Source organism: Doryrhamphus excisus, chromosome 16 (genome assembly GCF_030265055.1).
Source record: "Doryrhamphus excisus isolate RoL2022-K1 chromosome 16, RoL_Dexc_1.0, whole genome shotgun sequence".
NCBI classification, from domain to species: Eukaryota; Metazoa; Chordata; class Actinopteri; order Syngnathiformes; family Syngnathidae; genus Doryrhamphus; species Doryrhamphus excisus.
Window position 1 is genome coordinate 15,725,025 of NC_080481.1, and position 24,205 is coordinate 15,749,229.

Consider the following 24,205-nt stretch of genomic DNA (forward strand, 5'->3'; position numbering starts at 1 on the left):
TATAGCTGAGAGGAGAGGATGCCAGTGGAGATGGAGGGGGCTTGAGGGACACCGGAGGAGAACCTCGCTCTCGGAGATTTCTGTATGACCGGCTAGCAACGTCAGAACGGCAAATTCGGCTCATCCAAGCCCACCGCCTCCCCCCCCCCGTCCCTCCGCACTCCCCGGCTGGGAAGCAAGAGGCGCATGGTTCGGGGTCATCTGGCAGCGCCAAAAAAAAAGATGCAATATGCTGCATTCCTGTTGTGTGAAGCCCAAGGAAGAGCGTCGCATGTGATTGATTATGCCCTCTGGGTGGCGGCTGCTGGTCCGAGCCGAAGCAGAACCTGAACCCAAAGGACGGGCAGATGCTGCGCCTCTCCGAACCTCTGAGCTGAGTGAGTAGACATGCTTTAGCGCAATGATCCGTGCCTTGGAGCTCTATGACATGCCGGAGGGTGTGTGTGTGTGTGTGTGTGTGTTGGAAAGGGGGGGGGGGGTACATACATCATGTGCCTATAGCTTGCACGCATGTGATACATACAAAGGATTTTACTATTAATGCAAGCATGTTCCACGTTGCGTGTTTTCTTTGTGCTGGCTCCACATCCGCACTCTCTGGTGCGTGGTGCGTTTAAGGCGCGGACACGTGCATCATGTGCACCCTTACTGCATTGTATTTTTTTTTATTGTCATTTCAAACACAATTTTTTTTAATTAAAAAATAAAAAAAAATGCCCAGAAAAAGCAGCAGCCAATCACACCTTTTCATGCGTGACACCCCCCCCCCCCCCCCTTTCTGTCTCCTTCTCCAAAGCAGTGTGCTAAAGTGAAGCATAAAGATAATTAAGGTTTCTGTGGACGTTTGCAGCCCCCACCATTGCCTTCACTCATAAATAGGGGACGAGGGGGTGGGGGGGGGTGGCTTTGGGTTGCCTGCTGACCTCAGGGACATCCTTTAGGAATATCCAAGCACACTTTGATCTTCAAACAAAGCAGTGTCACATGTCAGGAGGAGCATCAATCATATGGTCTGATTTTCTATGAAACACATGAAGCAGTATTGCTGCTCCGTAACCTGTTGTCACCGCTTTGCTGCAGTTTGAGCCAGCAGCCAATGATGGACGCCTGTTGTTGGTGCGACCACATCCACAGTCCACACATACCCCCCCAAAAAGAGGGCCATTTCTTCTTTAAAGAGAGTAACGGAGCCAGAAGATGCTATACGGCTAACATCCAGCATCTTGTATTCAACAGCGTGTCTCAGCATCCTGTTGAATGAGTTGCTAAAAAAAGGACGGAATTACATTATACAGTAAACCTCGGATATATCGGACTCGGATATATCGGAAATTCGCTCACAACGGACAGATAAAAAAGAACAGATTTTTCTGTAATGCATTTCCAATAAAAATTCATTGCATATATCGGATTTTTTTATAACGGATTTCGCCTATTTCGGACAAAATCTCCAGTCCCGTTCCAATGCATTTCCATTAAATTTCCCTCGCATACATCGGATGGCCGCATCGTGGCGCTCCGATTCGCCGAATCGTGACAGGCCGCTATACGACGTCATTTGCAGCGTTTGCAGCGTTGCCTGTGCGTCCAGGTACATTGGAAACATAGTCAAGGAAGTGCCTTTTTATAACGGATAAAATCCGATTTACGCATATACCGGATATAAATCCGATATATGCGTAAAACTGACATTTTCCGGTATGAATGAGTTGCGAAAAAAAAGGACGGAATTACATTATACAGTAAACCTCGGATATATCGGACTCGGATATATCGGAAATTCGCTCACAACGGACAGATAAAAAAGAACCGATTTTTCTGTAATGCATTTCCAATAAAAATTCATTGCATATATCGGATTTTTTATAACGGATTTCGCCTATTTCGGACAAAATCTCCAGTCCCGTTCCAATGCATTTCCATTAAATTTCCCTCGCATATATCGGATGGCCGCATCGTGGTGCTCCGATTCGCCGAATCGTGACAGGGCCGCTATACGACGTCATTTGCAGCGTTTGCAGCGTTGCCTGCGCGTCCAGGTACATTGGAAACATAGTCAAGGAAGTGCCTTTTTATAACGGATAAAATCCGATTTACGCATATACCGGATATAAATCCGATATATGCGTAAAATGGACATTTTCCGTTATACGCATATAACGGATTTCGCTTATATCGGGACAAAACTTATATGGGAACAATTGAATCCGATATATCCGAGGTTTACTGTACATTATATTACTTAAAAAAAAATAATAATAATAATAAATGAGTTAAATAATGTGAGGCAGTATGGGACACATAAAAGCCGAGCCTCTTCCACTTTGAGCTTCCTCCTCACGGGGCGCACGGTTAATCGTTGTTGCAAGCAAACATTTGACCTAATTCACATTCTCACACAATAGCAGCCCCCCCCCCTCTCTCTCTCTCTCCCAACATCTCTTTCTCCCCCAACACACACACACTTATTTGTGTCACACAGAGAGTGAGTTTTTTTTTTTTTTGCTCTACCACATGAACTTCCAGGTGGTTTATCAAAACCTGAGCTGATTGGCGACCTCGCTCGGCCTGCCTGACTGACTGACTGACTGACTGACTGACTGAAGCAGCTCCAGCGTTATTAATAATGGAGACATATAAATGCAGGACATGTTCCTGGAAAATAAAAACCCTTCTGGCGTGGAAGGCGTACCTGGATAAATGCTTCCCGGTTCTATTTTTGTAAGGATTACACCCTAATTCCCTGTTGACTTTATGGCCTTGTCAGATGCTGCATGCATGCAGAAAACATGCTGGTTTTTCGGTTGAATTCAGAGCGGAAAAATTGAATAAAATGAAGCCGTGACAGGGAATGCATTAAAAACTTTAATTAATGAGATTAGATGCAAGTCAACAGGTGTCTGTGGCTGATGCACCTGAACACATCGCAGTCCCTCGTGTGCTGCATGACTCTAAATGTGTATATTTGTAATATTAAACATGTCTGCCGTACCTAGCTCTCTGCCTGGCGACCATTGTTTAGCCCCAACGCATCAGTCTAAGGTGGGTTCTTTCCTCGCTCCAAGTGCTACGTCCGATTGGTTGGCTCCCCGGGCCAGAGATTACACTGCAGTGCTGAGGCGTCACTCTGGCGGAGGCAGGAGGGAGAGGGGAGAGACAGGGAATGGATGGGTGGGGGGGGGGGGGGGGGGAGCGTGGTCATGCCCAGGCAGAGGAAGACCATGAGGAAACCTCCTCGGGAAATGTGGCGGCAATCTTCTCATCAGCTACTTTGAGAGTCTTCAAAACACCTGACTCCTACGCTCCTCCTACCTGCTGCTCTTGTTTTCCCTCCCCACCTACGTCTTCCCCTTTCTTCTCGCTCATTAGCTTCTCCCTCGTTACTTCACATAGAAAGTGAAAATGGAAGAAAATATATCATTTCTCTTTTGGTAAGACTTTCTATAAGACATGGTAGTGGAAAAGAATCAAGCAGAAGAAGTTCATTCATTCATTCATTTTCTACCGCTTTTCCTCACGAGGGTCGCGGGGGGTGCTGGAGCCTATCCCAGCTGTCTTCGGGCTGGGCTGGTTGCCGGCCAATCACAGGGCACATATAGACAAACAACCATTCACACTCACATTCATACCTATGGACAATTTGGAGTCGCCAATTAACCTAGCATGTTTTTGGAATGTGGGAGGAAACCGGACTCCACACAGAGATGGCCGAGGGTGGAATTGAACCCTGGTCTCCTAGCTGTGAGGTCTGCGCGCCAACCACTATACCGCCGTGCCGCCCGCAGAAGACGTTTTCCATTTAAATACGAAATGTATGTCGGGCATGTGCTTATTGAGAGGTGATAGGTGCTTATTTCACAAGTTTGAGCACCCCTTAAATTGCATTTGACTTAAATCTACATTTCCACATTAAATCCGCTATTAAAACTGTCATTCAAAAAACAAAAATGACCAGCAGTTAGCTTATAGCCACCAAGTAACGTCAGCTTATATGATCATATATCATCACATCATCGCCTTATCTTTATCTTTGGCACAAACAAAAGGAGGGGGACGCCACACTACTACTAAAAGTACTAAAAGGAAAACTGTAAAAAATAATAATAACTACATATTGTAGTAAGGCCACAACAAGGGGGCGCAGTAAGCAAAACAACAAAATAAAAACATGGAGGCAATGGCAAGGAACAGTCTGGTGTCCACTGTATCGTCCGCATAACTTAAGAAGGCGATGTGGGAATGTGGATCCAACCTGGAAAACCAAAATCCCAAACATTGGCACTGAAAGACGGGGGAGGGAAATATTGCCAAAAGGCTAGGAAAAGCTTGACGGGTGGAAGCCAAAAGTTGTCTTGGTGAAAAGAAATAATTGATAAAGGAGTGTCATATCAGGGGTGTCCAAATTGAGCCCCTCGCTTTGGGGGCCGGGGTCATTATTTTTCACTGGCCCCTGGCACAATGTAGAAAGAAAATACAAGAAAACAAAAAGAAATGGCAGACTGTGAAGAGAAAAAGTGCTGCAACTAATAACACAACACTTTGTGTTGAAATATATCACATATTTTTCAGCCTATTTTTCCAAAAAAAGTTCGGAAACCTCAAAAAATTCGCACACACCCTCGACCTACAGTCATCCCTCACTCCATCACAGTTCAAACATCACTTTTTTTACGTTTTTTTTTTTTTAAGTAGCTATGTGTCCCAATGACGTACATTTTAGCTAGCTTATATTAACTCATTTTCTTGTGTTAAAATGCACAGAAAAGGGAAGGAAATTGTGAATTATAAGCAAAATTTTTCCCAAAATTTTTCCCTCACAAGATGTTTATGAACTGTAGTCGACTCTGGACACGAGGTGTCACTAGTACCAGACGATCGCCAACAAGTGGAACAATAATATTAACTAGAAAATTCCCGCAGAAATTTTGATGGGCTTGCCACCTGTGCTCTGAACCTCGGCTACCGTGCTAGCACCTAGCAAGACAGCCTCAAGTACCGAAAAGATGTTGATGCTGTCCCATAGTGTCCCCACATCATGCCATGTGTCTTTTTGCCTTTAGAAATTAGTAAATTAGCTAAAATGCTAACATGCTAACAGTCATCATGCTAGCACCTAGCAAGAGGGCCTCAAGTTTAGAAAGTGCCAAGGTTGTCCTATAACCTTCCTACATCATGCCATGTGTGTATTTGCCTTTAGACATGAGTAAATTAGCTTAAATGCTAACATGCTAGCAATTAGCATTTAGTCACAGGGAGAGTTGAGAAGTTTATCTCAAAAATGAGCCGCTAATCACGTTTCTACGTGGCCGTATGGCTGAGCTACAAGGCTGTGAAAAGTCTGTAAATTCTCATTTTCCCTGGAATGTGGCTGTTCTAAAAATAGAACAGGTGTACCTAATCTAGTGGCCCATTTTTGAACGTTTTGGTGAATAGCGTCGCCATGGTTACACAAAATGTTCCAAAAAATAAATACCGCTCTAGTCCTGAGTGTCAGGATTCCGGCGGTGTAACATGTGTGGGGGTCCTTCTTGCGGTTTTTGCCGCATTACGCGCACAAAAATGGGAAGATTCAGATATAATAATAGCTAAACATCACAAGGAATAACAATATGGGCTTGCATTACTGAGCAAGCCCATAATAATAATAATGGTCATCATCATCATAGTAATAATTTGAGCTACTGTTGAATCTGAATCCCCCAAAGTAAAAAAAAATGTATGTAACTTATCGGTAGTCATTAGCTGTTTTTAGCTTTTGCGCCAATGTTTGCTGTTGTTTTTTGTGTTGTTTTGTTTTTTCATTTATTTTCACCGTGAAATAAACCTGTCGCAAATGCCCCCCTCTTCGGACGCCCCTGGTGAATGCCATTAATAACAATCATTGCTGCTTAATTGGACAATGTGTCTGTTTTGCCATGACTAAAAGGCAAAGTGTTGCCTGCGTGCAAAAAAAAAAAAAAAACGGGTACAAATTGGATTTCATGCTTTGTATTTGGGTCCACGGCTGGAGCTAATTATAGAAATGCAAATTACCCCCAACATATGCTAAAACTGCACGTCTCAGAAGCAGACAAAGCTCCTCATTGGTTCTGGTTTTAACAGAAGATTTGAACGTGACAGGTTGGTGTGAATTACATTTACAGTAGCGGAAGTTCGTGTTCTTCCTGCAGCTGCGTCGCTAATTTCCTGCAGTTAAAAAAAACGAGGCTATTAATGTGACGCAGCTTCCGTCGTGTTGTTGTAGTCCAAGTTGTAGTAAACCACATTCTGCTATCTTGACAAGCAGACAGTGTCTGAAAAGTGGAACATTCCCTCCAACAATAAACATACTTTTAAGGTTACATATTCACTCATTTGGGCTGCACGGTGGGTAAGTGGTTAGCACGCAGGCCGCAGTTTGCATGTTCTCCCTGTGCATGCGTGGGTTTTCTCCGGGTACTCCGGTTTCCTCCCACATTCCAAAAACATGCTAGGTTAATTAGCGACTCCAAATTGTCCATAGGTATGAATGTGAGTGTGAATGGTTGTTTGTCTATATGTGCCCTGTGATTGGCTGGCCACCAGTCCAGGGTGTACCCCGCCTCTCGCTCGAAGACAGTTGGGATAGGCTCCAGCACCCCCCGCGAGCCTCGTGAGGAAAAAGCGGTAGAAAATGAATGAATGAAATTGTGGAAAGTGGAAATTAATATAAAATTATATGAAATCGGTTGCACGGTGAAGAGTGGTTAGCGCGCAGGCCTCACAGCTAGGAGACCCGAGTTAAATTCCACCCATCTCTGTGTGGAGTTTGCATGTTCTCCCCGTGCATGCGTGGGTTTTCTCCCGGTACTCCGGTTTCCTCCCACATTCCAAAAACATGCTAGGTTAATTAGCGACTCCATATTGTCCATAGGTATGAATGTGAGTGTGAATGGTTGTTTGTCTATATGTGCCCTGTGATTGGCTGGCCACCAGTCCAGGGTGCACCCTGCCTCTCGACTGAAGACAGCTGGGATAGGCTCCAGTGACCCCCGCAACCCAATGAATGAATGAATATTCACGAATATTCACGAATATTCACAAATATTCACAAATATTCACAAATATTCACAAATATTCACACATATTCACAAATTCAGAGTTGCACCATGCATTCAAAACCTGTTTTCCCTCGGCTCAGGCCTCCATTAAAGACTCAATTTCCTGTTCATGTTGTTCCTGTTGTCGTCCACACACCTTCCCACAGCAGATGATGTGCAAGCTGCCCAACAGCAGGCTTCCCAAAAATAAGAATACCCAAGAGAGACTGCCCTAAACGGTGTCCAACAGCCACCAGCATCAAATCTAATTACTTCAGTATAGAGGGAGAGGACAGCATGAAGACATTTACCATACTGGATTTAGTAACCGGGACCAACAGTGTTATTTTGAGGTGTCTGAATCCCTGCATAGGTTTTAACAAAACATTGTAAAAACATATGCAAATGCAATCTTTGACATAGAGATTGTTCCAAATATGAAATACGGAACAAAGAGATGTATAATTGCATTGCAAAAGATGCCACACATTTTTTTTTACGGGCAAACTATAGCCTTATCTCAGCTGACATCAAACATAGGGTACACTCAAAAAATCAATGTTTAGCCTCAACAAAAAAAAAAAATCAACGCAACAGTTTCCATTCGTCTTTCTTAGTTACGACAACTTAATTTGAAATTGCTTTGAACCAACAAACAATATTGTATTTCACGAATTAGCTTTTCCTATTCACTCAAAGCTCATTTTAAGTAATGTTTACTGAATAATTGTTGTCATAGGGACAAGTTTTTAAATTCGTAACTCGAAAAAATATGTTAAGTCAACTGACTTAATCATTTTATTCAAAGTAGTTTAGTTTGTTGTCTACTTAATTATAATAACAATGCACACAGCTTTTTAAGTAGCAGTAACTATATATATATATATATATATATATATATATATATATATATATATATATATATATATATATATATAAGTTAAATAAGTTAAATAAATAAGTTAAAAAATAAGTTAAAATATGTTAACTATATATATATTCAGCTAACTATATATATATAGTTAACATATTTTAACTTATTTTTTAACTAATTTTAATAAGTTAAAAAATAAGTTAAAATATGTTAACTATATATATATTCAGCTAACTATATATATATAGTTAACATATTTTAACTTATTTTTTAACTTATTTATTTAACTTATTTAACTTATATATATATATATATAAAATAAGTTAAAAAATAAGTTAAAATATGTTAACTATATATATATACATATATATATAGTTAACATATTTTAACTTATTTTTTAACTTATTTTAACATATTTTAACTTAACATATTTTTTTGATATATATATGTATAGGAGATGGAACTTAAAATGGAAAGGTTAAGAGAAAAGTTTGTTGCCGAGCTAATTTTATTAAGTCATGGCAACTTGAATTTTGTTTTAAGCTTACCAACAATAAAATTTGAGTGTATATGACATGCTAAATTAAGTTCATGTAATAGCCGACATTATTATTTGAACATAACTCAAAAAATAAAGTTAGCAACTTAGAAAGTTGATCTAAATCAATTAATTACATTTTTTTTACATTGCATTTATGTATTAAATCAAGTGGTGTCAACAGATACTCTGAATTACTTTTTAGAGTGATACATTTAGACCATAAAACACCATAAACATAAACACCGTTTACATTCACTCCTATGGATGATTTAGAGTGCATGTTTTTGGGATGTGGGACCAATGCAAGCACGCAAATTCTAGACTTTTTTTTTTTTTTTTTAGTCTGCTCCCGGTACTCCGGTTTCCTCCCACATTCCAAAAACATGCTAGGTTAATTGGCCACTCCAAATTGTCCATAGGTATGAATGTGAGTGTGAATGGTTGTTTGCCTATATGTGCCCTGTGATTGGCTGGCGACCAGTCCAGGGTGTACCCTGCCTCTCGCCCGAAGACAGCTGGGATAGGCTCCAGCACCCCCTGCGACCCTTGTGAGGATAAGCGGTAGAAAATGAATGAATGAATGTAAATTTGTAGTACTTCTTAAAAAAAATACTCCGGGTTTAGCACAATAAAAACTAAACACATGGAAGCTGCGTCCCGAGATGTCTGTCTGTTGTAGTTCTGCAGCTGATGTCTAAATAAGTGTGAAACAGAAAGCTCGGTAATCCCTCAAACAAGGTAGAAGTGAAGCAAATGCCGGCGGCGTAATGTCTGTTCACTTCAGTTCCTCAGTGCCGGACAGAAATCCTCACATTTTCTCCCTTGTAACACTGAAAGTATTCTACACGACTTGTGGCTTTTTTTTTTTTTTGCTACTTCCTGTTTTGCTTAAGGAGTTGTACTGTTCCTTCTCACCGCAGATCCCAGTGAGAGCGTGGCACTTGCCCCGCGTGCATGAACGTGAGGGTGAGAGAGTGTGAGTGTGTGTGTGTGTGAGAGAACGTGAGCGCCAGCGCTCCCACATGGCCTCCATGCAGGACGGGCTAAACTTCACGGCTCCTCCCTACGGCAAGGTCCTGCTGCTGGGTGCTATCGCTGCTGCCTCAGCCTTTGTTGTCACTATCCTCATCGTGGTGCTCTGCGTGGGCTGTCAAAGGTGAGATTGCAAATGACACACCTACACTAGTACTACTACGCTAAGTATTCGTTCTTGACAAGATTTAGTTGAGTTTTGCACATCAAAACTTCATGTCCATGTATGGCAACTGTCCCCATCTGGGGTCCAATATCATCCAATATCAAGTACCTGAAGCATAGTACCTAAGCAGCATAGGAATGTATACTTTCATAGAAGATACATTTTCACTCAGTGTACTGCAGTATTTATACTATATATTATTATTATATTATATTTATGTTCACATATCCAAAGACTTGGACCATGCTTCCTTAACCACCATGCTCTACCGCAGGGGTCTCAATTTACTCAATTTACTTGGGGGCCACTGGAGCTCGGGTCCGGGTGAGACTGGGCCACATCAGGTTTTCCCAAAATTATTAATTAATTATTATTAATATTATTAATTATTATTAATATTATTAATATTAAAATTAAAAATTAATTATTATTAATAATTAAAAATATTAATATTAAAAACATTTTTTTTTAAACTTCACTTTGGTTCCAATTTTCTCCAAGAAAAGCTCTGATAAAACAATCCACTGTTCTCAAATATCTTACTTTTTATTTTTCTACACAAAATGAGATGAAAAATAAATAAACAAATCAAGAATAAAGAAAATCAATCAATCAGTAATAAATAAATATAATAATAATAATAAAACGGCAAATAATAAAAACTTAAGAAAGCACATATAGTTGGTGGGTAGACTAATTACTTTTTTCAGATTAAAATGAACAAAGCATTATTAGAGCCCTGTAGACATGACAAAACACGACTATAGTCACATTTATACTCTTTTTATTTACAACATATTGCGCAACTGCAGGGTCTTGAGACACATGCTAACTCGCAAACTAGAGAGCTAGCGACCTAAATGGTAGCCTTCAAGTTATTTCCCTCAAACTTAAAAAGCCAAAAACTTACCACTTCCACACGGATAGGGAGGATAACTATTAACAGTTATTTAACCTTTAACATGAACATTAATCAAACGTAATAATTTTTTCTGGCTACATGATACCATACAGCATCCATATCAAACTTGCGCGGGCCGCACTAACATTAAACTTTCATATCAAGGCGGGGGCCTCAAACTAGTGGCCCCGCGGGCCGCGTGTTTGAGACCCCTGCCATACAGCATCTATATCAAACATTATTGAAACACTTATATGCTAGGACTACGTTATGCTAGCCATAGCATTTCAGTATGTGGAATCAAACTATGGAATGAATTGAGTAAGGAAATCAAACAATGCACAACGATGAGCCAATTCAAGAAACAATACAAGCAGTTGATGTTTGCTAAATACAAGGATGAAGAGTCTTGAACCAGTCATGATGTGCTATATATATCACTATATTGACACGCACTATGGTACACATTATGTCATTGGATGCTCATATCACCTTGTACTTCGGTACGAGGTACATTATTAAAAAAAAAACAAAAAAAAAACCTTAAACTGTATTATGGAAAGCAGGAAGTGAACAAATGTAACAGTTACTGATTGTAAAAGTACCAGATGGAGGGGTAGGATTTAATAAGCTTTGCTTCTTCCTACTCCTTTTGGACATGTGGAACTGTGAACTGATTATGTGATGCATTCAATTGTAATCTGATGCATGTTCAAATGAAAATAAAACCATTACCATTACCAAACCATTACCATTTACATTAAACTTTCATATCAAAGCAGGGGGCCTCAAACTTGCATCCCGCGTACCGCATTTGGCCCACGGGCCGCAAGTTTAAGACCCTTGTTCTACAGTATTTGACCATGAGTGACCATGTGTTGTGTTCACTATCCAGGAAGGGAAAGACACATAATGTACCTGGCGAGGGCGGAAAGCACCGTCTCATGGACATGGTAGGCATCAAATCATTTCGACAGGAAGGAAATTCATTCACATCTTCGTCTTAATTAGTCGTCAAATGGCCCTCTGTGTGTGTGTGTGCGTGTGTGCGTGTGTGTGTGTGTGTGTGTGTGTCATCAGGGTGTACTCAGGCAGTCCAAGCTGCGGTCCATCAGTAAATCAGACACAGAGATGAACAAGATGAACTGCAATGGCAAAAGTAAGTGTGTCTTTCACATAGAAAAGCACTGATGTTCTTCTCGCAGGAACTTCAGCACAATGATGGAGGAAGCTTTGGATGCCATCCAAAGGGAATTTGGGGTTGTATCGTTTAGAAGAAACCAAATATAAAAGAAGTCCAATCATGAAACAGACAAACTCCATTAGTAGGAATTTGCTGTAACGTTACAAGGAGAGGACGTGACCTCTGCTTTACGGTGACTTGTTGTACCAACACGAGCCCGGCAGAGGTGTCCAGAACCAGTACGGACCTGGCTAACTCTGATCCTTCGCTCTCAAGGCAGGCAGCTTCCCCAGATTCCCTCTGGGACTGGAGAGGACGGAGAGCACACTTACTCTGAAGTGGGCCGAAGCTCCTCCACCACACGAACTGACGACGCGCTCTATGCCATGGTAGGCAGGGCCGGGCAGACGGACACTCCGGCCCCTCCGGCTGTCCCCGCCAATACCCCGGCGCCGCCTGACCCGGACGGGGATGTGGAAGGAGGGCTGCCCGAACCAGAAGCCCAGGTCATGTCACCACCTCACGCTCCGGAGACGGTGGAGTATGCCTGTGTCAGGAAGCTGAGAAAGGCCGACAAAGTGCCCCAGAAGAGGGACAGTGGGACGGACACGGGGGACCCACCGGTGCCGCCGCCGCGACACCCGCCGCCTTCTCATCCCGCCCCCCCACCGCCACATCCTCACAGCACAAAGCTGCCCCGTAGAAACATGGAGGCCTTTAATGTTCCCTCTTTCCCTAAGGTTGGTAGAATCTTCTGATGTTATTTAGCACTGAGCCGACACTATGAGTCACCTGAGTTCTTCTTAAATATGTTCTTGTAGTACATTTTTCTGCACCTCGTTGTATATGTACATTTACAAACATATGGTAAATTATCATATTCATTCATTCATTTTCTACCGCTTTTTCCTCACGAGGGTGGCCAGCCAATCACAGGGCACATATAGACAAACAACCATTCACACTCACATTCATACCTATGGAAATTTTTGGAGTCGCTAATTAACCTAGCATGTTTTTGGAATGTGGGAGGAAACCGGAGTCCCCGGAGAAAACCCACGCATGCACGGGGAGAACATGCAAACTCCACACAGAGATGGCTGAGGGTGGAATTGAACCCTTGTCTCCTAGCTGTGAGGTCTGTGCGCTAACCACTCGACAGCCGTGCAGCCCCGTAACACAACTGTTTCTTTGAATTCTTCCTGTTTAATAAATCAAATCAAATTACTGTGATTGGCTGGCGACCAGTCCAGGGTGTACCCCGCCTCTCGCCCGAAGACAGCTGGGATAGGCTCCAGCATGCCCGCGACATTCGTGAGGATAAGCGGTAGAAAATGAATGAATGAATGAATGAATAACTACTGTGATTGGCTGGTGACCAGCCCAGGGTGTACCCCGTCTCTCGCCTGAAGACAGCTGGGATAGGCTCCAGCATGGCCGCGACCCTCGTGAGGATAAGCGGTAGAAAATGAATGAATGAATGAATAACTACTGTGATTGGCTGGCGACCAGTCCAGGGTGTATCGCGCCTCTCGCCCGAAGACAGCTGGGATAGGCTCCAGCATGCCCGCGACCCTTGTGAGGATAAGCGGTAGAAAATGAATGAGTGAATAACTACTGTGATTGGCTGGCGACCAGTCCAGGGTGTACCATGTCTCTCGCCCGAAGACAGCTGGGATAGGCTCCAGCATGCCCGCGACCCTTGTGAAGATAAGCAGTAGAAAATGGACAATGCAACAACTTATTGAATGTCTTGACTATAACTGTATAACTAAAAACTGTGCATGTAAACTCCCTGAGTGGCATAAACATCAATTTTCAGCGAGTGATTAGTGTCCAGGAAGTATTCCTGCTGTCTGTGGTGTCACTTCCTGCGTATGCGCATGACAGCAGCGCAAGTGTATGTACAGTGTATGCTTTGAATGAGAACACGAGGATGAGCCTCCCCCCTCCAAGTCACAGCGGGAGACCATTTACTGCCTTGTGTGAAGTCACTGAGGTCAAACTATGCACAGGAACCCGAGTTAGGTCACACGCGCGGTTGACAGGATTACATGTGTACAGTCTGCTGGCCTGGCTGCTCAGCGCGCCTTTCCTCCGTATGATGATGCAAGCTGCTGAAAGTGAGTCATCCAGACTCCCAAGCACAGGGTTCCTCACGTTACAAGAGGAGGTCTACTCATTGAAAATCCACTTCTACGCTTCATTTTATGTCCTCATGAGGCCTTCGGGTGTGATTTGAATATGCGCTTTCTACTGTATATTTCAAGTCTTTGATGCGTGGAATACAGTACTGAAGAATACACGGACATGCGTGAAGTGTAACTCACTGTGACCCTGCAGCTCCATCCCAAATGTAATGTGTTGCTCTGCTGCTGACAGGAAGTCATGTTTATGGGCAATGGAGAGCAGTACATCTGGAAGCCTCCAGAGGATGAAGATGCCCTCATGCTCCACAATAAAGCCCTGGGCCCGCTGGGTGCACACACGGTGGAGTGTATCCAACCTTCTGCTGCGGTGGTAAGTGAGGACACGCCTGACTATTTTTTTACTAGGGCTGTCAAATGATGAAAGGTCTAAATCAGATTAATTCATTTAAAATTAATCATGATTAATCACGATTAATCATGATTAATCGACTGATTGCCTGACAGATGCCTATTTTAACTGTAATTAACAGAAAGATTAATAGTATATGATTATATTCATTTTCTATACCGTTTATCCTCACAACTCGCGGGCATGCTGGAGCCTGTCCCAGCGGTCTTCAGGCGAGAGGCGGGGTACACCCTGGACTGGCCGCCAGCCAATCACAGGGCACATATAGACAACCATTCACACTCACATTCATACCTATGGAGTACTCGGAGAAAACCCACGCATACGCAGGGAGAACATGCAAACTCCACAGAGATGCCAGAGCAGGGAATCGAACACCAGTCTCCTAGCTGTATATATTCATTCATTCACTCATTCATTTTCTACCGCTTTTCCTCACGAGGGTCGCGGGCATGCTGGAGCCTATCCCAGCTGTCTTCGGGCGAGAGGCGGGGTACACCCTGGACGGGTCGCCAGCCAATCACAGGGCACATATAGACAAACAACCATTCACACTCACATTCATACCTATGGACAATTTGGAGTGGCCAATTAACCTAGCATGTTTTTTGGAATGTGGGAGGAAACTGGAGTACCCGGAGAAAACCCACACATACGCAGGGAGAACATGCAAACTCCACAGAGATGCCAGAGCGGGGAATCGAACACGAGTCTCCTAGCTGTATATATTAACAACTGCAAATGAACTGAATATGTCAATCAAGCGAAAAGATACCACACAAGTCTAAAAAGCTATTTGTCTAACACGGGTCTCTTTAATAAAAGCAGAACATTTGAGTCCCAATTTAAACTGTTTTAGCAATTATGGGTTGCATTCAAGACACCACGTAATTTTAAGGTAAATATTTTTTTGTTATGAAGTTATGAAGTGAGTAATAAGAATATACAGTTCATATTTTTCTTTATCTTACTGTTTATTTATTGGCAAATGTGTGATATTCGGCATGTCCCTGAATGCATCTCATGCTCTTGTAATGAGAATGAGAAAATGTCTTTACACATACATACAGTATGGTGTTGGAATTTTACTGCTTTTGATGTGTTCTGGTCAGAATGAAGTTGTAAAAGACTCTGTGGGGATGTGATTAATGATCTATCGGGTTTTTTTGACAGATTAATTAAAAAATATATAAAATCAAAAAAATCTTGAGGTTGCATCCTAACTGCTTTAAATGCTACACAGTTGATCTCTATTGTGTACATTACAATAAGAGACGTCAGCGCCAGGTATTACAAGCAACAAATACAAACCCGGATATTTGTGTATTAGTACTTCAATATTCTCATTTCTTCAAATTCCATCATTTTCACATGTTTCATTTCAGGTGGCTGAGATGTACTCGAAAGTGTGTAAACCGGGAAAGAAGAAGAGAGCAATACCTGGGTCTCCTCCATCCAATCCTGGCTTCAGGACCTTGGGTCGTGGTGACCGGGACCGGGACCGAGACGGGGGCTTTAGCGTAGTGGTAAAACCGCAGACGTGGGCCCCTCAGGAGGGCAAAGCAACTGGAGTGTCCCTTGACGACCACTGCTATGAGTCCTTCGGGGCCGAGGAGTGCGATCCGGCTTATGAAAATCTGGAAGGCGGAGGCGGCTGGAGACGAGACAGACCCCCCAACACGTGTGCCACTTTGCGGCCGAGGAGGAAGAAAGCCCAGCAGCCTTTGCAGCAGCAGCAGCCCCCTCCGCCGCCGCCCACGCAGCACAACCCCAAATTACAGCACCTGCCTGCCAAAGCCCTGCTGCTGCCTGGGGAGAGCCTGTACGAGAGCATCGGCGACCTGAAACAGGGCTCCACCACCTCCAGCACCACGACCATCTTCACCTTCAACGACGGCATGGAGATGTACGTTACGGGGCTCTGAGGCGCGGCTGCACTGTGACCTTTCCGACATGCCGAGCCGCCGTCACGCTCCCACACATACTGTTTACATTACATCATAACGTCATGCCTTTCCCGTGCTCCAGGAGCCTTAAGGCACTAAGGTTGATCTGTTTTGACTAAGTCCAATCTAAAAACCTTGCAAGGAACCCAAAGGTAGTGAAGTCATTGATGAGCACAAGACCATTGCAGCGCAATCAGTAGGTAACAGTAGCACTAGATTTCACAGATATGTGCAAAGCACAAGAAAGTAAGAATTTCTTGCTCAATTCTAGCGGGTACTAAGCACAGCGATGAGATAAATACAGTAAACCTCGGATATATCGGACTCGGATATATCGGAAACTCGCTCACAACGGACAGATAAAAAAGAACCGATTTTTCTGTAATGCATTTCCAATAAAAATTCATTGCATATATTGGATTTTTTATAACGGATTTCGCCTATTTCGGACAAAATCTCCAGTCCCGTTCCAATGCATTTCCATTAAATTTCCCTCGCATATATCGGATGGCCGCATCGTGGCGCTCCGAAGCTAGCTGACAATTCTGAGACGTTTTAAAGCAGAGGACAACGAAACTGGGTTATTCTGGCAAATGCTGCCAGAAAACACCCTGGGATTTATTGAATGAGATCTTAACCTAATCTTAACGTAACAGGGCCTAGCTTAATTAACAATTTGTTATGCTCAGAGTCCAATAAAGTTAAATTCTCATTACCTTACGTCTCTTTTCATTGCCCAGTCCAGGTACATTGGAAACATAGTCAAGGAAGTGCCTTTTTTATAACGGATAAAATCCGATTTACGCATATACCGGATATAAATCCGATATATGCGTAAAACGGACATTTTCCGGTATACGCATATAACGGATTTCGCTTATATCGGACAAAACCAGTGGTAACAATTGAATCCGATATATCCGAGGTTTACTGTAATTGGTAGCACTTGTGAATGGGCCTTCTCTGAAGTTGCTCATAATATGGAATTGAAATGATATTTAAGTCATCAATTATTAAATTATTTGAAAGCTCAGGGACCAAGAGAAACAATTATGAGCGTATTCAAAGGAAAAGAAATTGCACACTTTTTTTTGCATTCCTCCGTAAAAACACCAACAACTAAGCATTTTCATCTTTTAAAAACCGGACCCGATTCTTCTCTTCGTTGTGTCCCATCTGACGTGGACTGAACACTTGTCTCCACTGCTGTCTGTAAATGAGCAGTTTTACTTTGTTGACTCTGTCCTGCACTTTTGCCTGCTACAAGTTGCATGCTAAAAAAAAAAAAAAAGTGTAAGAAAAAAAAAAACTGAAAAATCAAGCACTGTCAAGTGGTACCTATATTAATGTTTTGGGGTTTTTTTTACCCCCACTGTTGTTGTTGGGTGTTTATTTTCACAGCGCGTTGCTTTATTTCTCTGTACAACAAGGCCAGTTAAGAGTTGGGACTCATCATTCATCCCCCCCCCCCCACCCTCATCCATCCATCCTGATTCACCTCCAACACAATACGGACGCACTGGACTTCCTGCCTTGTGATCATCTGTTTCCGTTTCATTATAGTTACGGCGTTGAAAGCTATACAGTAGTGCTGGTGTGTACAAGTCACGTCTCATCATTACTCCATCGACAAAAACACTCTTCTCTCTCTCTCTCTGTTATCAGTGTTGAAATGTTGCAGAAATATGAAAAAGACGAGCCGAGCAGGACAAGCGCACACGCAATGAATCCTGGACAATGATTTCATTCGACCAAATATCCCAAGCAAAGCGTGTGATTATACTGTATGTTGATGCAATGTGTATGTACATTACAAAAAGAGAAAGAATAATAAATATATCATCAGTGTCAATAAATCTATCTTTTTCTATGATGTTTAATGGTGTTATGGAATGACTTATCTTGTGACACAAAAAAACGGCTGCAATGTAAATTCCCATGTGTTCTATTTGTTCTTTTATTGTCCAAGTCGCAAAGCTTGGGCCTGTTCCTGGAAAGCTCCACACTAAAAGTTTTAGTGTGGCTGATCATGTTTTGTGTTTGCTATTCAGACTACAGGGTCTTGTACTCCAACAGCGTGTCATTAAGTGCTAAGTACAAAAGATTGTAATGTTTTATATCGAGATTACTATTCATGAAATGTCACTCGAGTTTATACTTTTGTAATAAAGTGGCACTTTAAAAAATATGCATTATCTCATAGTGTCGCTTATTTAAAAAAATGGTGAGGGGCGAGGATGCAACAGGGGGGGATCTAATTTGGAGTTTGGTGCATTGGTAAAAAAAATATATATATATTTTTGTTGAAATTCAGTTTTACCGCCATCTTTGTTAGTGTAAAGTAAGGTTGTGTGTAGCCATGTTGTTTTTTTTTTATCTCCACGCGTTCCGGTGCGTAAAGGGGGTGGGGGGGTGAAAATAGGTCACCCCTTAAAACAAAAAGCTTGCAGTCGACATCGCAACTGTCTGCCGAATTTTCATTGGCGGGCTTGTCTCCATGGCGACAGGCTAACCTTGAGGCAGGAGTCATGTGGTCGAATGAGTCTTGTGCTGTCTTGGAGGATGCAGCGTGCGTCCTTTGACATCCGTGATCGCAGTGTCACCCGCTCCTGGCGGCGGAACAAGCCAAAACAACGCGTGGATGTGGGGAGGATGTGTGTGTGTGTGGGGGGGGGACCATTATTTGCAACATCCTCACACCGTGCGCACAACGGATGAACGCATGAATGAAAGCGTCGCTTTCATTATGATAATAAGACACACGGATAAGGATTTACTGCTCATTTTGCAACACTAGCGTGACATTTTCAGTTTTAGTACACACACAGCAACACACGATACGATGCTCGCATTTATCAAAAAACTCCCATTTATGTCACAGAACAGGAAACCATGTTTAAACAAGGTGAGAGAGGTAAATCCCTTCCTGTTTTGGACGATACGCTAAATGTGATTACACTGACCCCTGTAGGCCTTTCCGGGTATGACAACAACCCTGAGCGCCACAGGACCATAACAGGAAGTGAGTGAGCGTATGTTTAAATTACTTCATACAGAAGGTGCTCCCCTCGGACGATTAAACTGAGAAAATGTGTGTATTAATTCTGAATGTCAACCCTCAGTTAAATAGTATTTTGTCTCTGAAAAAACTCAATTGTATAATGTTTTGTATAACAAGACAAAATGAACATACTGTACCCTGAATTCCCCAATCACCCTGTTTTTTTTCTTATGTATGTAAGAATATGCATATTACTGTGTGCACCAAGTTGCTCCTTTGTTTCAAATCATAACATGAACCCAAAAATAATGAACGCATGTTATAATAACATACAAACATATGTAACCAACAGGTGCATCCCAATAGATTAGAGTAACTTTGAATAATTGATTTAAGCAGTTTAATATTCTATAGATTCACGAAAGAGTGATAATAACATGTTAACAAATATTTCTTCATAATTTGGAAAAACACAAATGTAATATCTCAGAAAATGTGAAAAATTGTCCATAAGTTCAACCAAATGGTTCACGCTCAAATCAAATCCATACAGTTTTCAATCATATTCTAATTTATTGACATGCACATGTATATTGTATTAAAAGTTGGAAAAGGTCGCATAGTGTTCCCAGAACTCAGAATACAGTAGTTTAACATATTTATATATATTATAATTATCGGGTCTGTGACTCCAAATTATAGTATATCCAAGCTATAGGAATGATAGTTGCTCATTTGGAATCAGAAATAGCTTATTTAGAAGGCAAAACACTCTAGTTTATGGTTATTATAGCAAAATAAAAGTATTTAATCATTCAATGATTCAATTTTATTTAATTTTTATTTAATTTTATTTAATTAGCACAGAAATGAACAAATGTCTTGTTGAATACAAAAATCCATTCATTCAGTTTCTATACCGCTTATCCTCACGAGGGGCGCGGGCATGCTGGAGCCTATCCCAGCTGTCAGGGTACACCCTGTGGTGGTCTCCCAAGCTCATGTGTGTCATACATGACATAAATTATTTTTTCCATAGCACCCTAGCTTTATGTTCTAATATTACTGTAGTGTTTTTTTGCCTTTCATATAAGCCATTTCAGATTTCAAATGAAAAAAAGAAACGCGACAAGGCTTTTGTCGGGGACTGTATATGACTTTACCTCAGTTTTACCTGATAGTAAATGCTGAAAGTACTATCAGCCTGCTTTAGTTGCAGTGTTGCAATATAATTTGGCACCTTTTTGCGTCTCTAACATGACTTTCCTTCTTTGTTCTGAGGTATTTTTTGTCATTATTATTTATAACTGTGCAAACGGTATAAGCTAATTATGCAAATGTTTGTGTATTTACACAAATAACCCACTGATTGATAAGCTGGTGCAGTGAATTAATAAAATAATTTCAGACATAACATTGCTATTGCATATAGTAATGTCACAGCTTTCTCCAAGTAAATATTGTGTAAAAATATTCCTCCACAAAGTGCTTAGAAATGGACCAAAACTCACCCGCTAAACAAGTACACAAGTGTGAGATGACCCCGTAACACACCTTTTCAAGTAATTGTGTGTTTCGCAGATGAGTATCACGACTGTTCCTGATCCTGCTCATCACTCCATCTGTCGGACCCATCCGTCCCAAAGTAGCGATCCCCAAAGTCCCCTAAAAGCATACAGTTATATCATATCTTCCTTCACTACTCTATGTACAACAATTCAATGCTTCATTCAATTGAACTGTTTTGAGGTGTGAGTGATGCCTTACCGATACCAGGGATGACATGTAAACAGTCGTCAAGGCCTTTATCCACAGCTGTGGTGATGATTTTAACCTTTGGGAAGGCGTAGGCCACAGAGTGCACGCCGAGCTCTGCCATCAGCAGCGACACCAGTAGAATTTTCTCCTCCTGGACTTCATGGTCCTGCTCAGTTGCACACACATCACAGCCAAACATCAGACCCTGAAGACATTACGAGTACTGCCCCACCCCTTTAATTCTTACATGCTGTCAATATGTTTGTGGTTTTTTTGGGTTAAATTGTAAGAATGCTAATAAAAATTAGGGATGCTCCGATCAGGATTTTAGCTGGAACTAATTGATGCATAAGTGGTGCACAAGTGGTGAGCACACAGGCCTCACAGCTAGGAGACCCGAGTTCAATTCCACTCTCTACCATCCTGTGTGGAGTTTTCATGTTCTCCCGGGGGACTCCGGTTTCCTCCCACATTCCAAAAACATGCTAGGTTAATTGGCGACTCCGAATTGTCCATAAGTATGAATGTGAGTGTGAATGGTTGTTTGTCTATATGTGCCCTGTGATTGGCTGGCGTCCAGTCCAGGGTGTACCCCGCCTCTCGCCCGAAGGCAGCTGGGATAGGCTCCAGCACCCCCCGCGACCCTCGTGAGGAAAAGCGGTAGAAAATGAATGAATGAATGAATAATTGATGCATAGGTGGTGCACGAGTGGTTAGCACACAGGCCACACAGCTAGGAGACCCGAGTTCAATTCCACCCTCGGCCATCTATGTGTGGAGTTTGCATGTTCTCCCCGTGCATGTGTGGGTTTTCTTCGGACAATCCGGTTTCCTCCCACATTCCAAAAACATGCTAGGTTAATCGGCGACTCCGAATTGTCCATAGGTATGAATGTGAGTGTGAATGGTTGTTTGTCTATATGTGCCCTGTGATTGGCTGGCGACCAGTCCAGGGTGTACACCGCCTCTCATCCGAAGACAGCTGGGATAGGCTCCGGCGAACCTTGTGAGGATAAGCGGTATAGAAAATGAATGAATGAATGAATGAATGAATGGCTGACCACGCTAATGACACATCCCTGGCTGTCAATCAAATCTTCTCTTGTAAGTGATCCTAATAATGTGGTTGGTTGGTGAAAATCGATGCCAAAAAAGCCATGTTAGGAGGTGATCATGAGGTCTAAATGGGGTACAATCATTTCAACAGAACCCACCAGAAGTACTCGCACCGCCATCATGGCCGCCGCACCGGTTGACACAGTGCTGTCCATTAAGATGACATGATCTTCGCTGATGTCTTTGGGCAGACGCAGGTAATGTAGCTGGGGAGGCCCGGAGGGAAAGAGACAGGTTACCATGGTTACAAAAGCAGGTGGTGTAGTTACCAAGGAGACACCCATCATCTGGAGAGTAACAATCGAACCTCTTAGTCTTTTGTTTAACGGGGTTCTTCAAACGCGTATTCCCCAATTAGCACACTAAGTTGAATGAGCTTTACCTCGGGTTCTCCTGAGTCCAGGTTGGTCTGGATGAGGATCTTGCCAATACGCACGTCCTTGCACACGGCTCTCAAGGCGGGCTCCATGGTCTCTCCTGCCCGCAGGATGGACACGCCGGTAATCTGTGGACACGAGTCAGCTGCTCAGTTCGATGACAGAAAGCCTGAGGATACGCTTGAGTGGAGAGCAAGAGACACTCACCCCTTTACCTCCATACCGGTGGCCTTCATACTCATGGCCCTGTGGGGTCTGAACCTTGCAAGGCTGACACAAAGCAATGATGCATATTAGGAGTACTTATACACTGCAGCAGTTTCACGACTACTACTATATTTCATGACTTTTTATTGAGAAATGTACGCTCTATTATTGTATCCTGCAACTGCATTTGTCCGTCAGCTTGGCACCACGAGCCTGAAATAAGTGTGCAAAATGCACATTTCAAGCGCGGCACACACACTCACTCGCCACGGTCCACTCATTGGACAGCCAAACTGGGGAGGTACCATGATGTGCACCCCCCCCCCCCCCCCCCCCACACACACACACAGAGTCAGAAGTAGTTGCAGAGGGGCACGCTCGTCACATGTCATCTGTAGCCCAACGCCTACAACAAGTTCTTCCTGCACGAAAAGTACTACATCCATACTGAGGCGGTACTCAAAACTAATATCTCAACTAATATCTGTCCCAAAAAACAGGAAGTCCCAGAAAAGGTGCATTGTGGCATATCCATAATAATAATAATCCTTTCTGAATGTTCCTAAATAGGCTTTGTTTTACTTACAAACATTTATAATTTAAAACCAGTATCATAAATAAACAAATCTTATTTTGAGCTGACACTGTGTCAGTGTGAGAGGTCTCACTCGCTCACATTTTGTATTTGCTCAACGTTTGTGGGTGAATTTAAGAGCTAATATGTTAATAAGAAGAGAGAAAAATAGGCTTGCTGACTGTATTGTTTTAAATAATGGCCCATAGTTCAGAAATTGATATGCTTTTACATAAAATTTGATATAATTATCATTGTAGTTGTACATCGAATCGTTTACCACAACGCGATTTCCCCTACTTATTATAGATAAAACTTATTTCTATCTGCGATTAAATGTTTTATTTATTTTTTTTATTTATTTGGGCAAATACACGAACCACAGTGCATCTCCCACACCAATCAAAATACGACTCTCCATTATTTACATCTGTATTCAACTATCTGATCACAAGCCCAAAAGTAGTAGGCTGAAGCAAAAGCTTATAAATGCCTAACCCTTTTTGCAAGATATAACAAAAATTGAGTTAACAAAAATGTTTGATTAATCGCGATCAAATATTTTAATCGATTGACAGCCGTAATATATATATACACACCTGTGATGGCAAAAAGGTTAGTGCATGTTCTATGAGAAGGCGCATCAATCTCTTTGAGTAGAAGATGAACTCATCTCTGCTGGTTTCTTTATTCCTGTTGAGGAGACAAATCAATTGTACTTCTGTCACTGTTCTCAACACACAACACAAAATATAAAATACAGACAAAATTGGTGCTACCTGATGATGGTGTGGAGGCCTTTGACTTGTGGCGTGCTCTCCAACACACTGAGCGTCTGTGGAAGTGGCTGTGTCTGCTGAGCAGACGCCAAAAGCGCCCTGGCCCAAAAAAATTACAAGTGTGTCATTCGGC

At 42.3% G+C, this 24,205-nt stretch overlaps 2 protein-coding genes across 6 annotated transcripts in view; one reads left to right on the forward strand and one right to left on the reverse strand.

The window, feature by feature from the left end:
* Positions 1–18,498, forward strand: si:dkey-70p6.1 (uncharacterized protein LOC570575 homolog). 2 transcript variants are annotated; one of them, XM_058051004.1, is made up of 7 exons: positions 1–377; positions 9,394–9,629; positions 11,468–11,525; positions 11,653–11,731; positions 12,032–12,495; positions 14,138–14,275; positions 15,700–18,498. In XM_058051004.1, the coding sequence occupies exons 2-7, from the start codon at positions 9,496–9,498 to the stop codon at positions 16,237–16,239; spliced, it is 1,413 nt and encodes a 470-aa protein (XP_057906987.1). In that variant the 5' UTR covers positions 1–377; positions 9,394–9,495; the 3' UTR covers positions 16,240–18,498. The 2 variants fall into 2 exon arrangements, with proteins under 2 accessions (XP_057906987.1, XP_057906988.1); XM_058051005.1 differs by having other exon boundaries at positions 12,149–12,495.
* The window catches only part of uckl1a (uridine-cytidine kinase 1-like 1a), a 12,360-nt gene continuing 5,898 nt past the window's right edge, over positions 17,744–24,205 (reverse strand). For 3 of the 4 annotated variants that reach the window (XM_058050994.1, XM_058050992.1, XM_058050995.1), the window contains 7 exons: positions 24,073–24,171; positions 23,893–23,986; positions 22,720–22,782; positions 22,518–22,640; positions 22,234–22,341; positions 21,029–21,185; positions 18,882–20,926 (listed from right to left, as the gene is read on the reverse strand). In XM_058050994.1, the coding sequence (XP_057906977.1) occupies positions 20,850–20,926; positions 21,029–21,185; positions 22,234–22,341; positions 22,518–22,640; positions 22,720–22,782; positions 23,893–23,986; positions 24,073–24,171 (721 nt within the window). In that variant the 3' untranslated portion in view covers positions 18,882–20,849. The other variant, XM_058050993.1, reaches the window with a different exon arrangement.

Excerpts from the sequence above, each read along its gene's own strand:
- si:dkey-70p6.1 (XM_058051004.1), top strand. The coding sequence starts at position 9,496 with ATGGCCTCCATGCAGGACGGGCTAAACTTCACGGCTCCTCCCTACGGC. Across the intron at positions 11,526-11,652 it reads AGCACCGTCTCATGGACATG|GGTGTACTCAGGCAGTCCAA; the intron begins GTAGGCATCAAA and ends GTGTGTCATCAG. Across the intron at positions 11,732-12,031 it reads GATGAACTGCAATGGCAAAA|GCAGGCAGCTTCCCCAGATT; the intron begins GTAAGTGTGTCT and ends TTCGCTCTCAAG.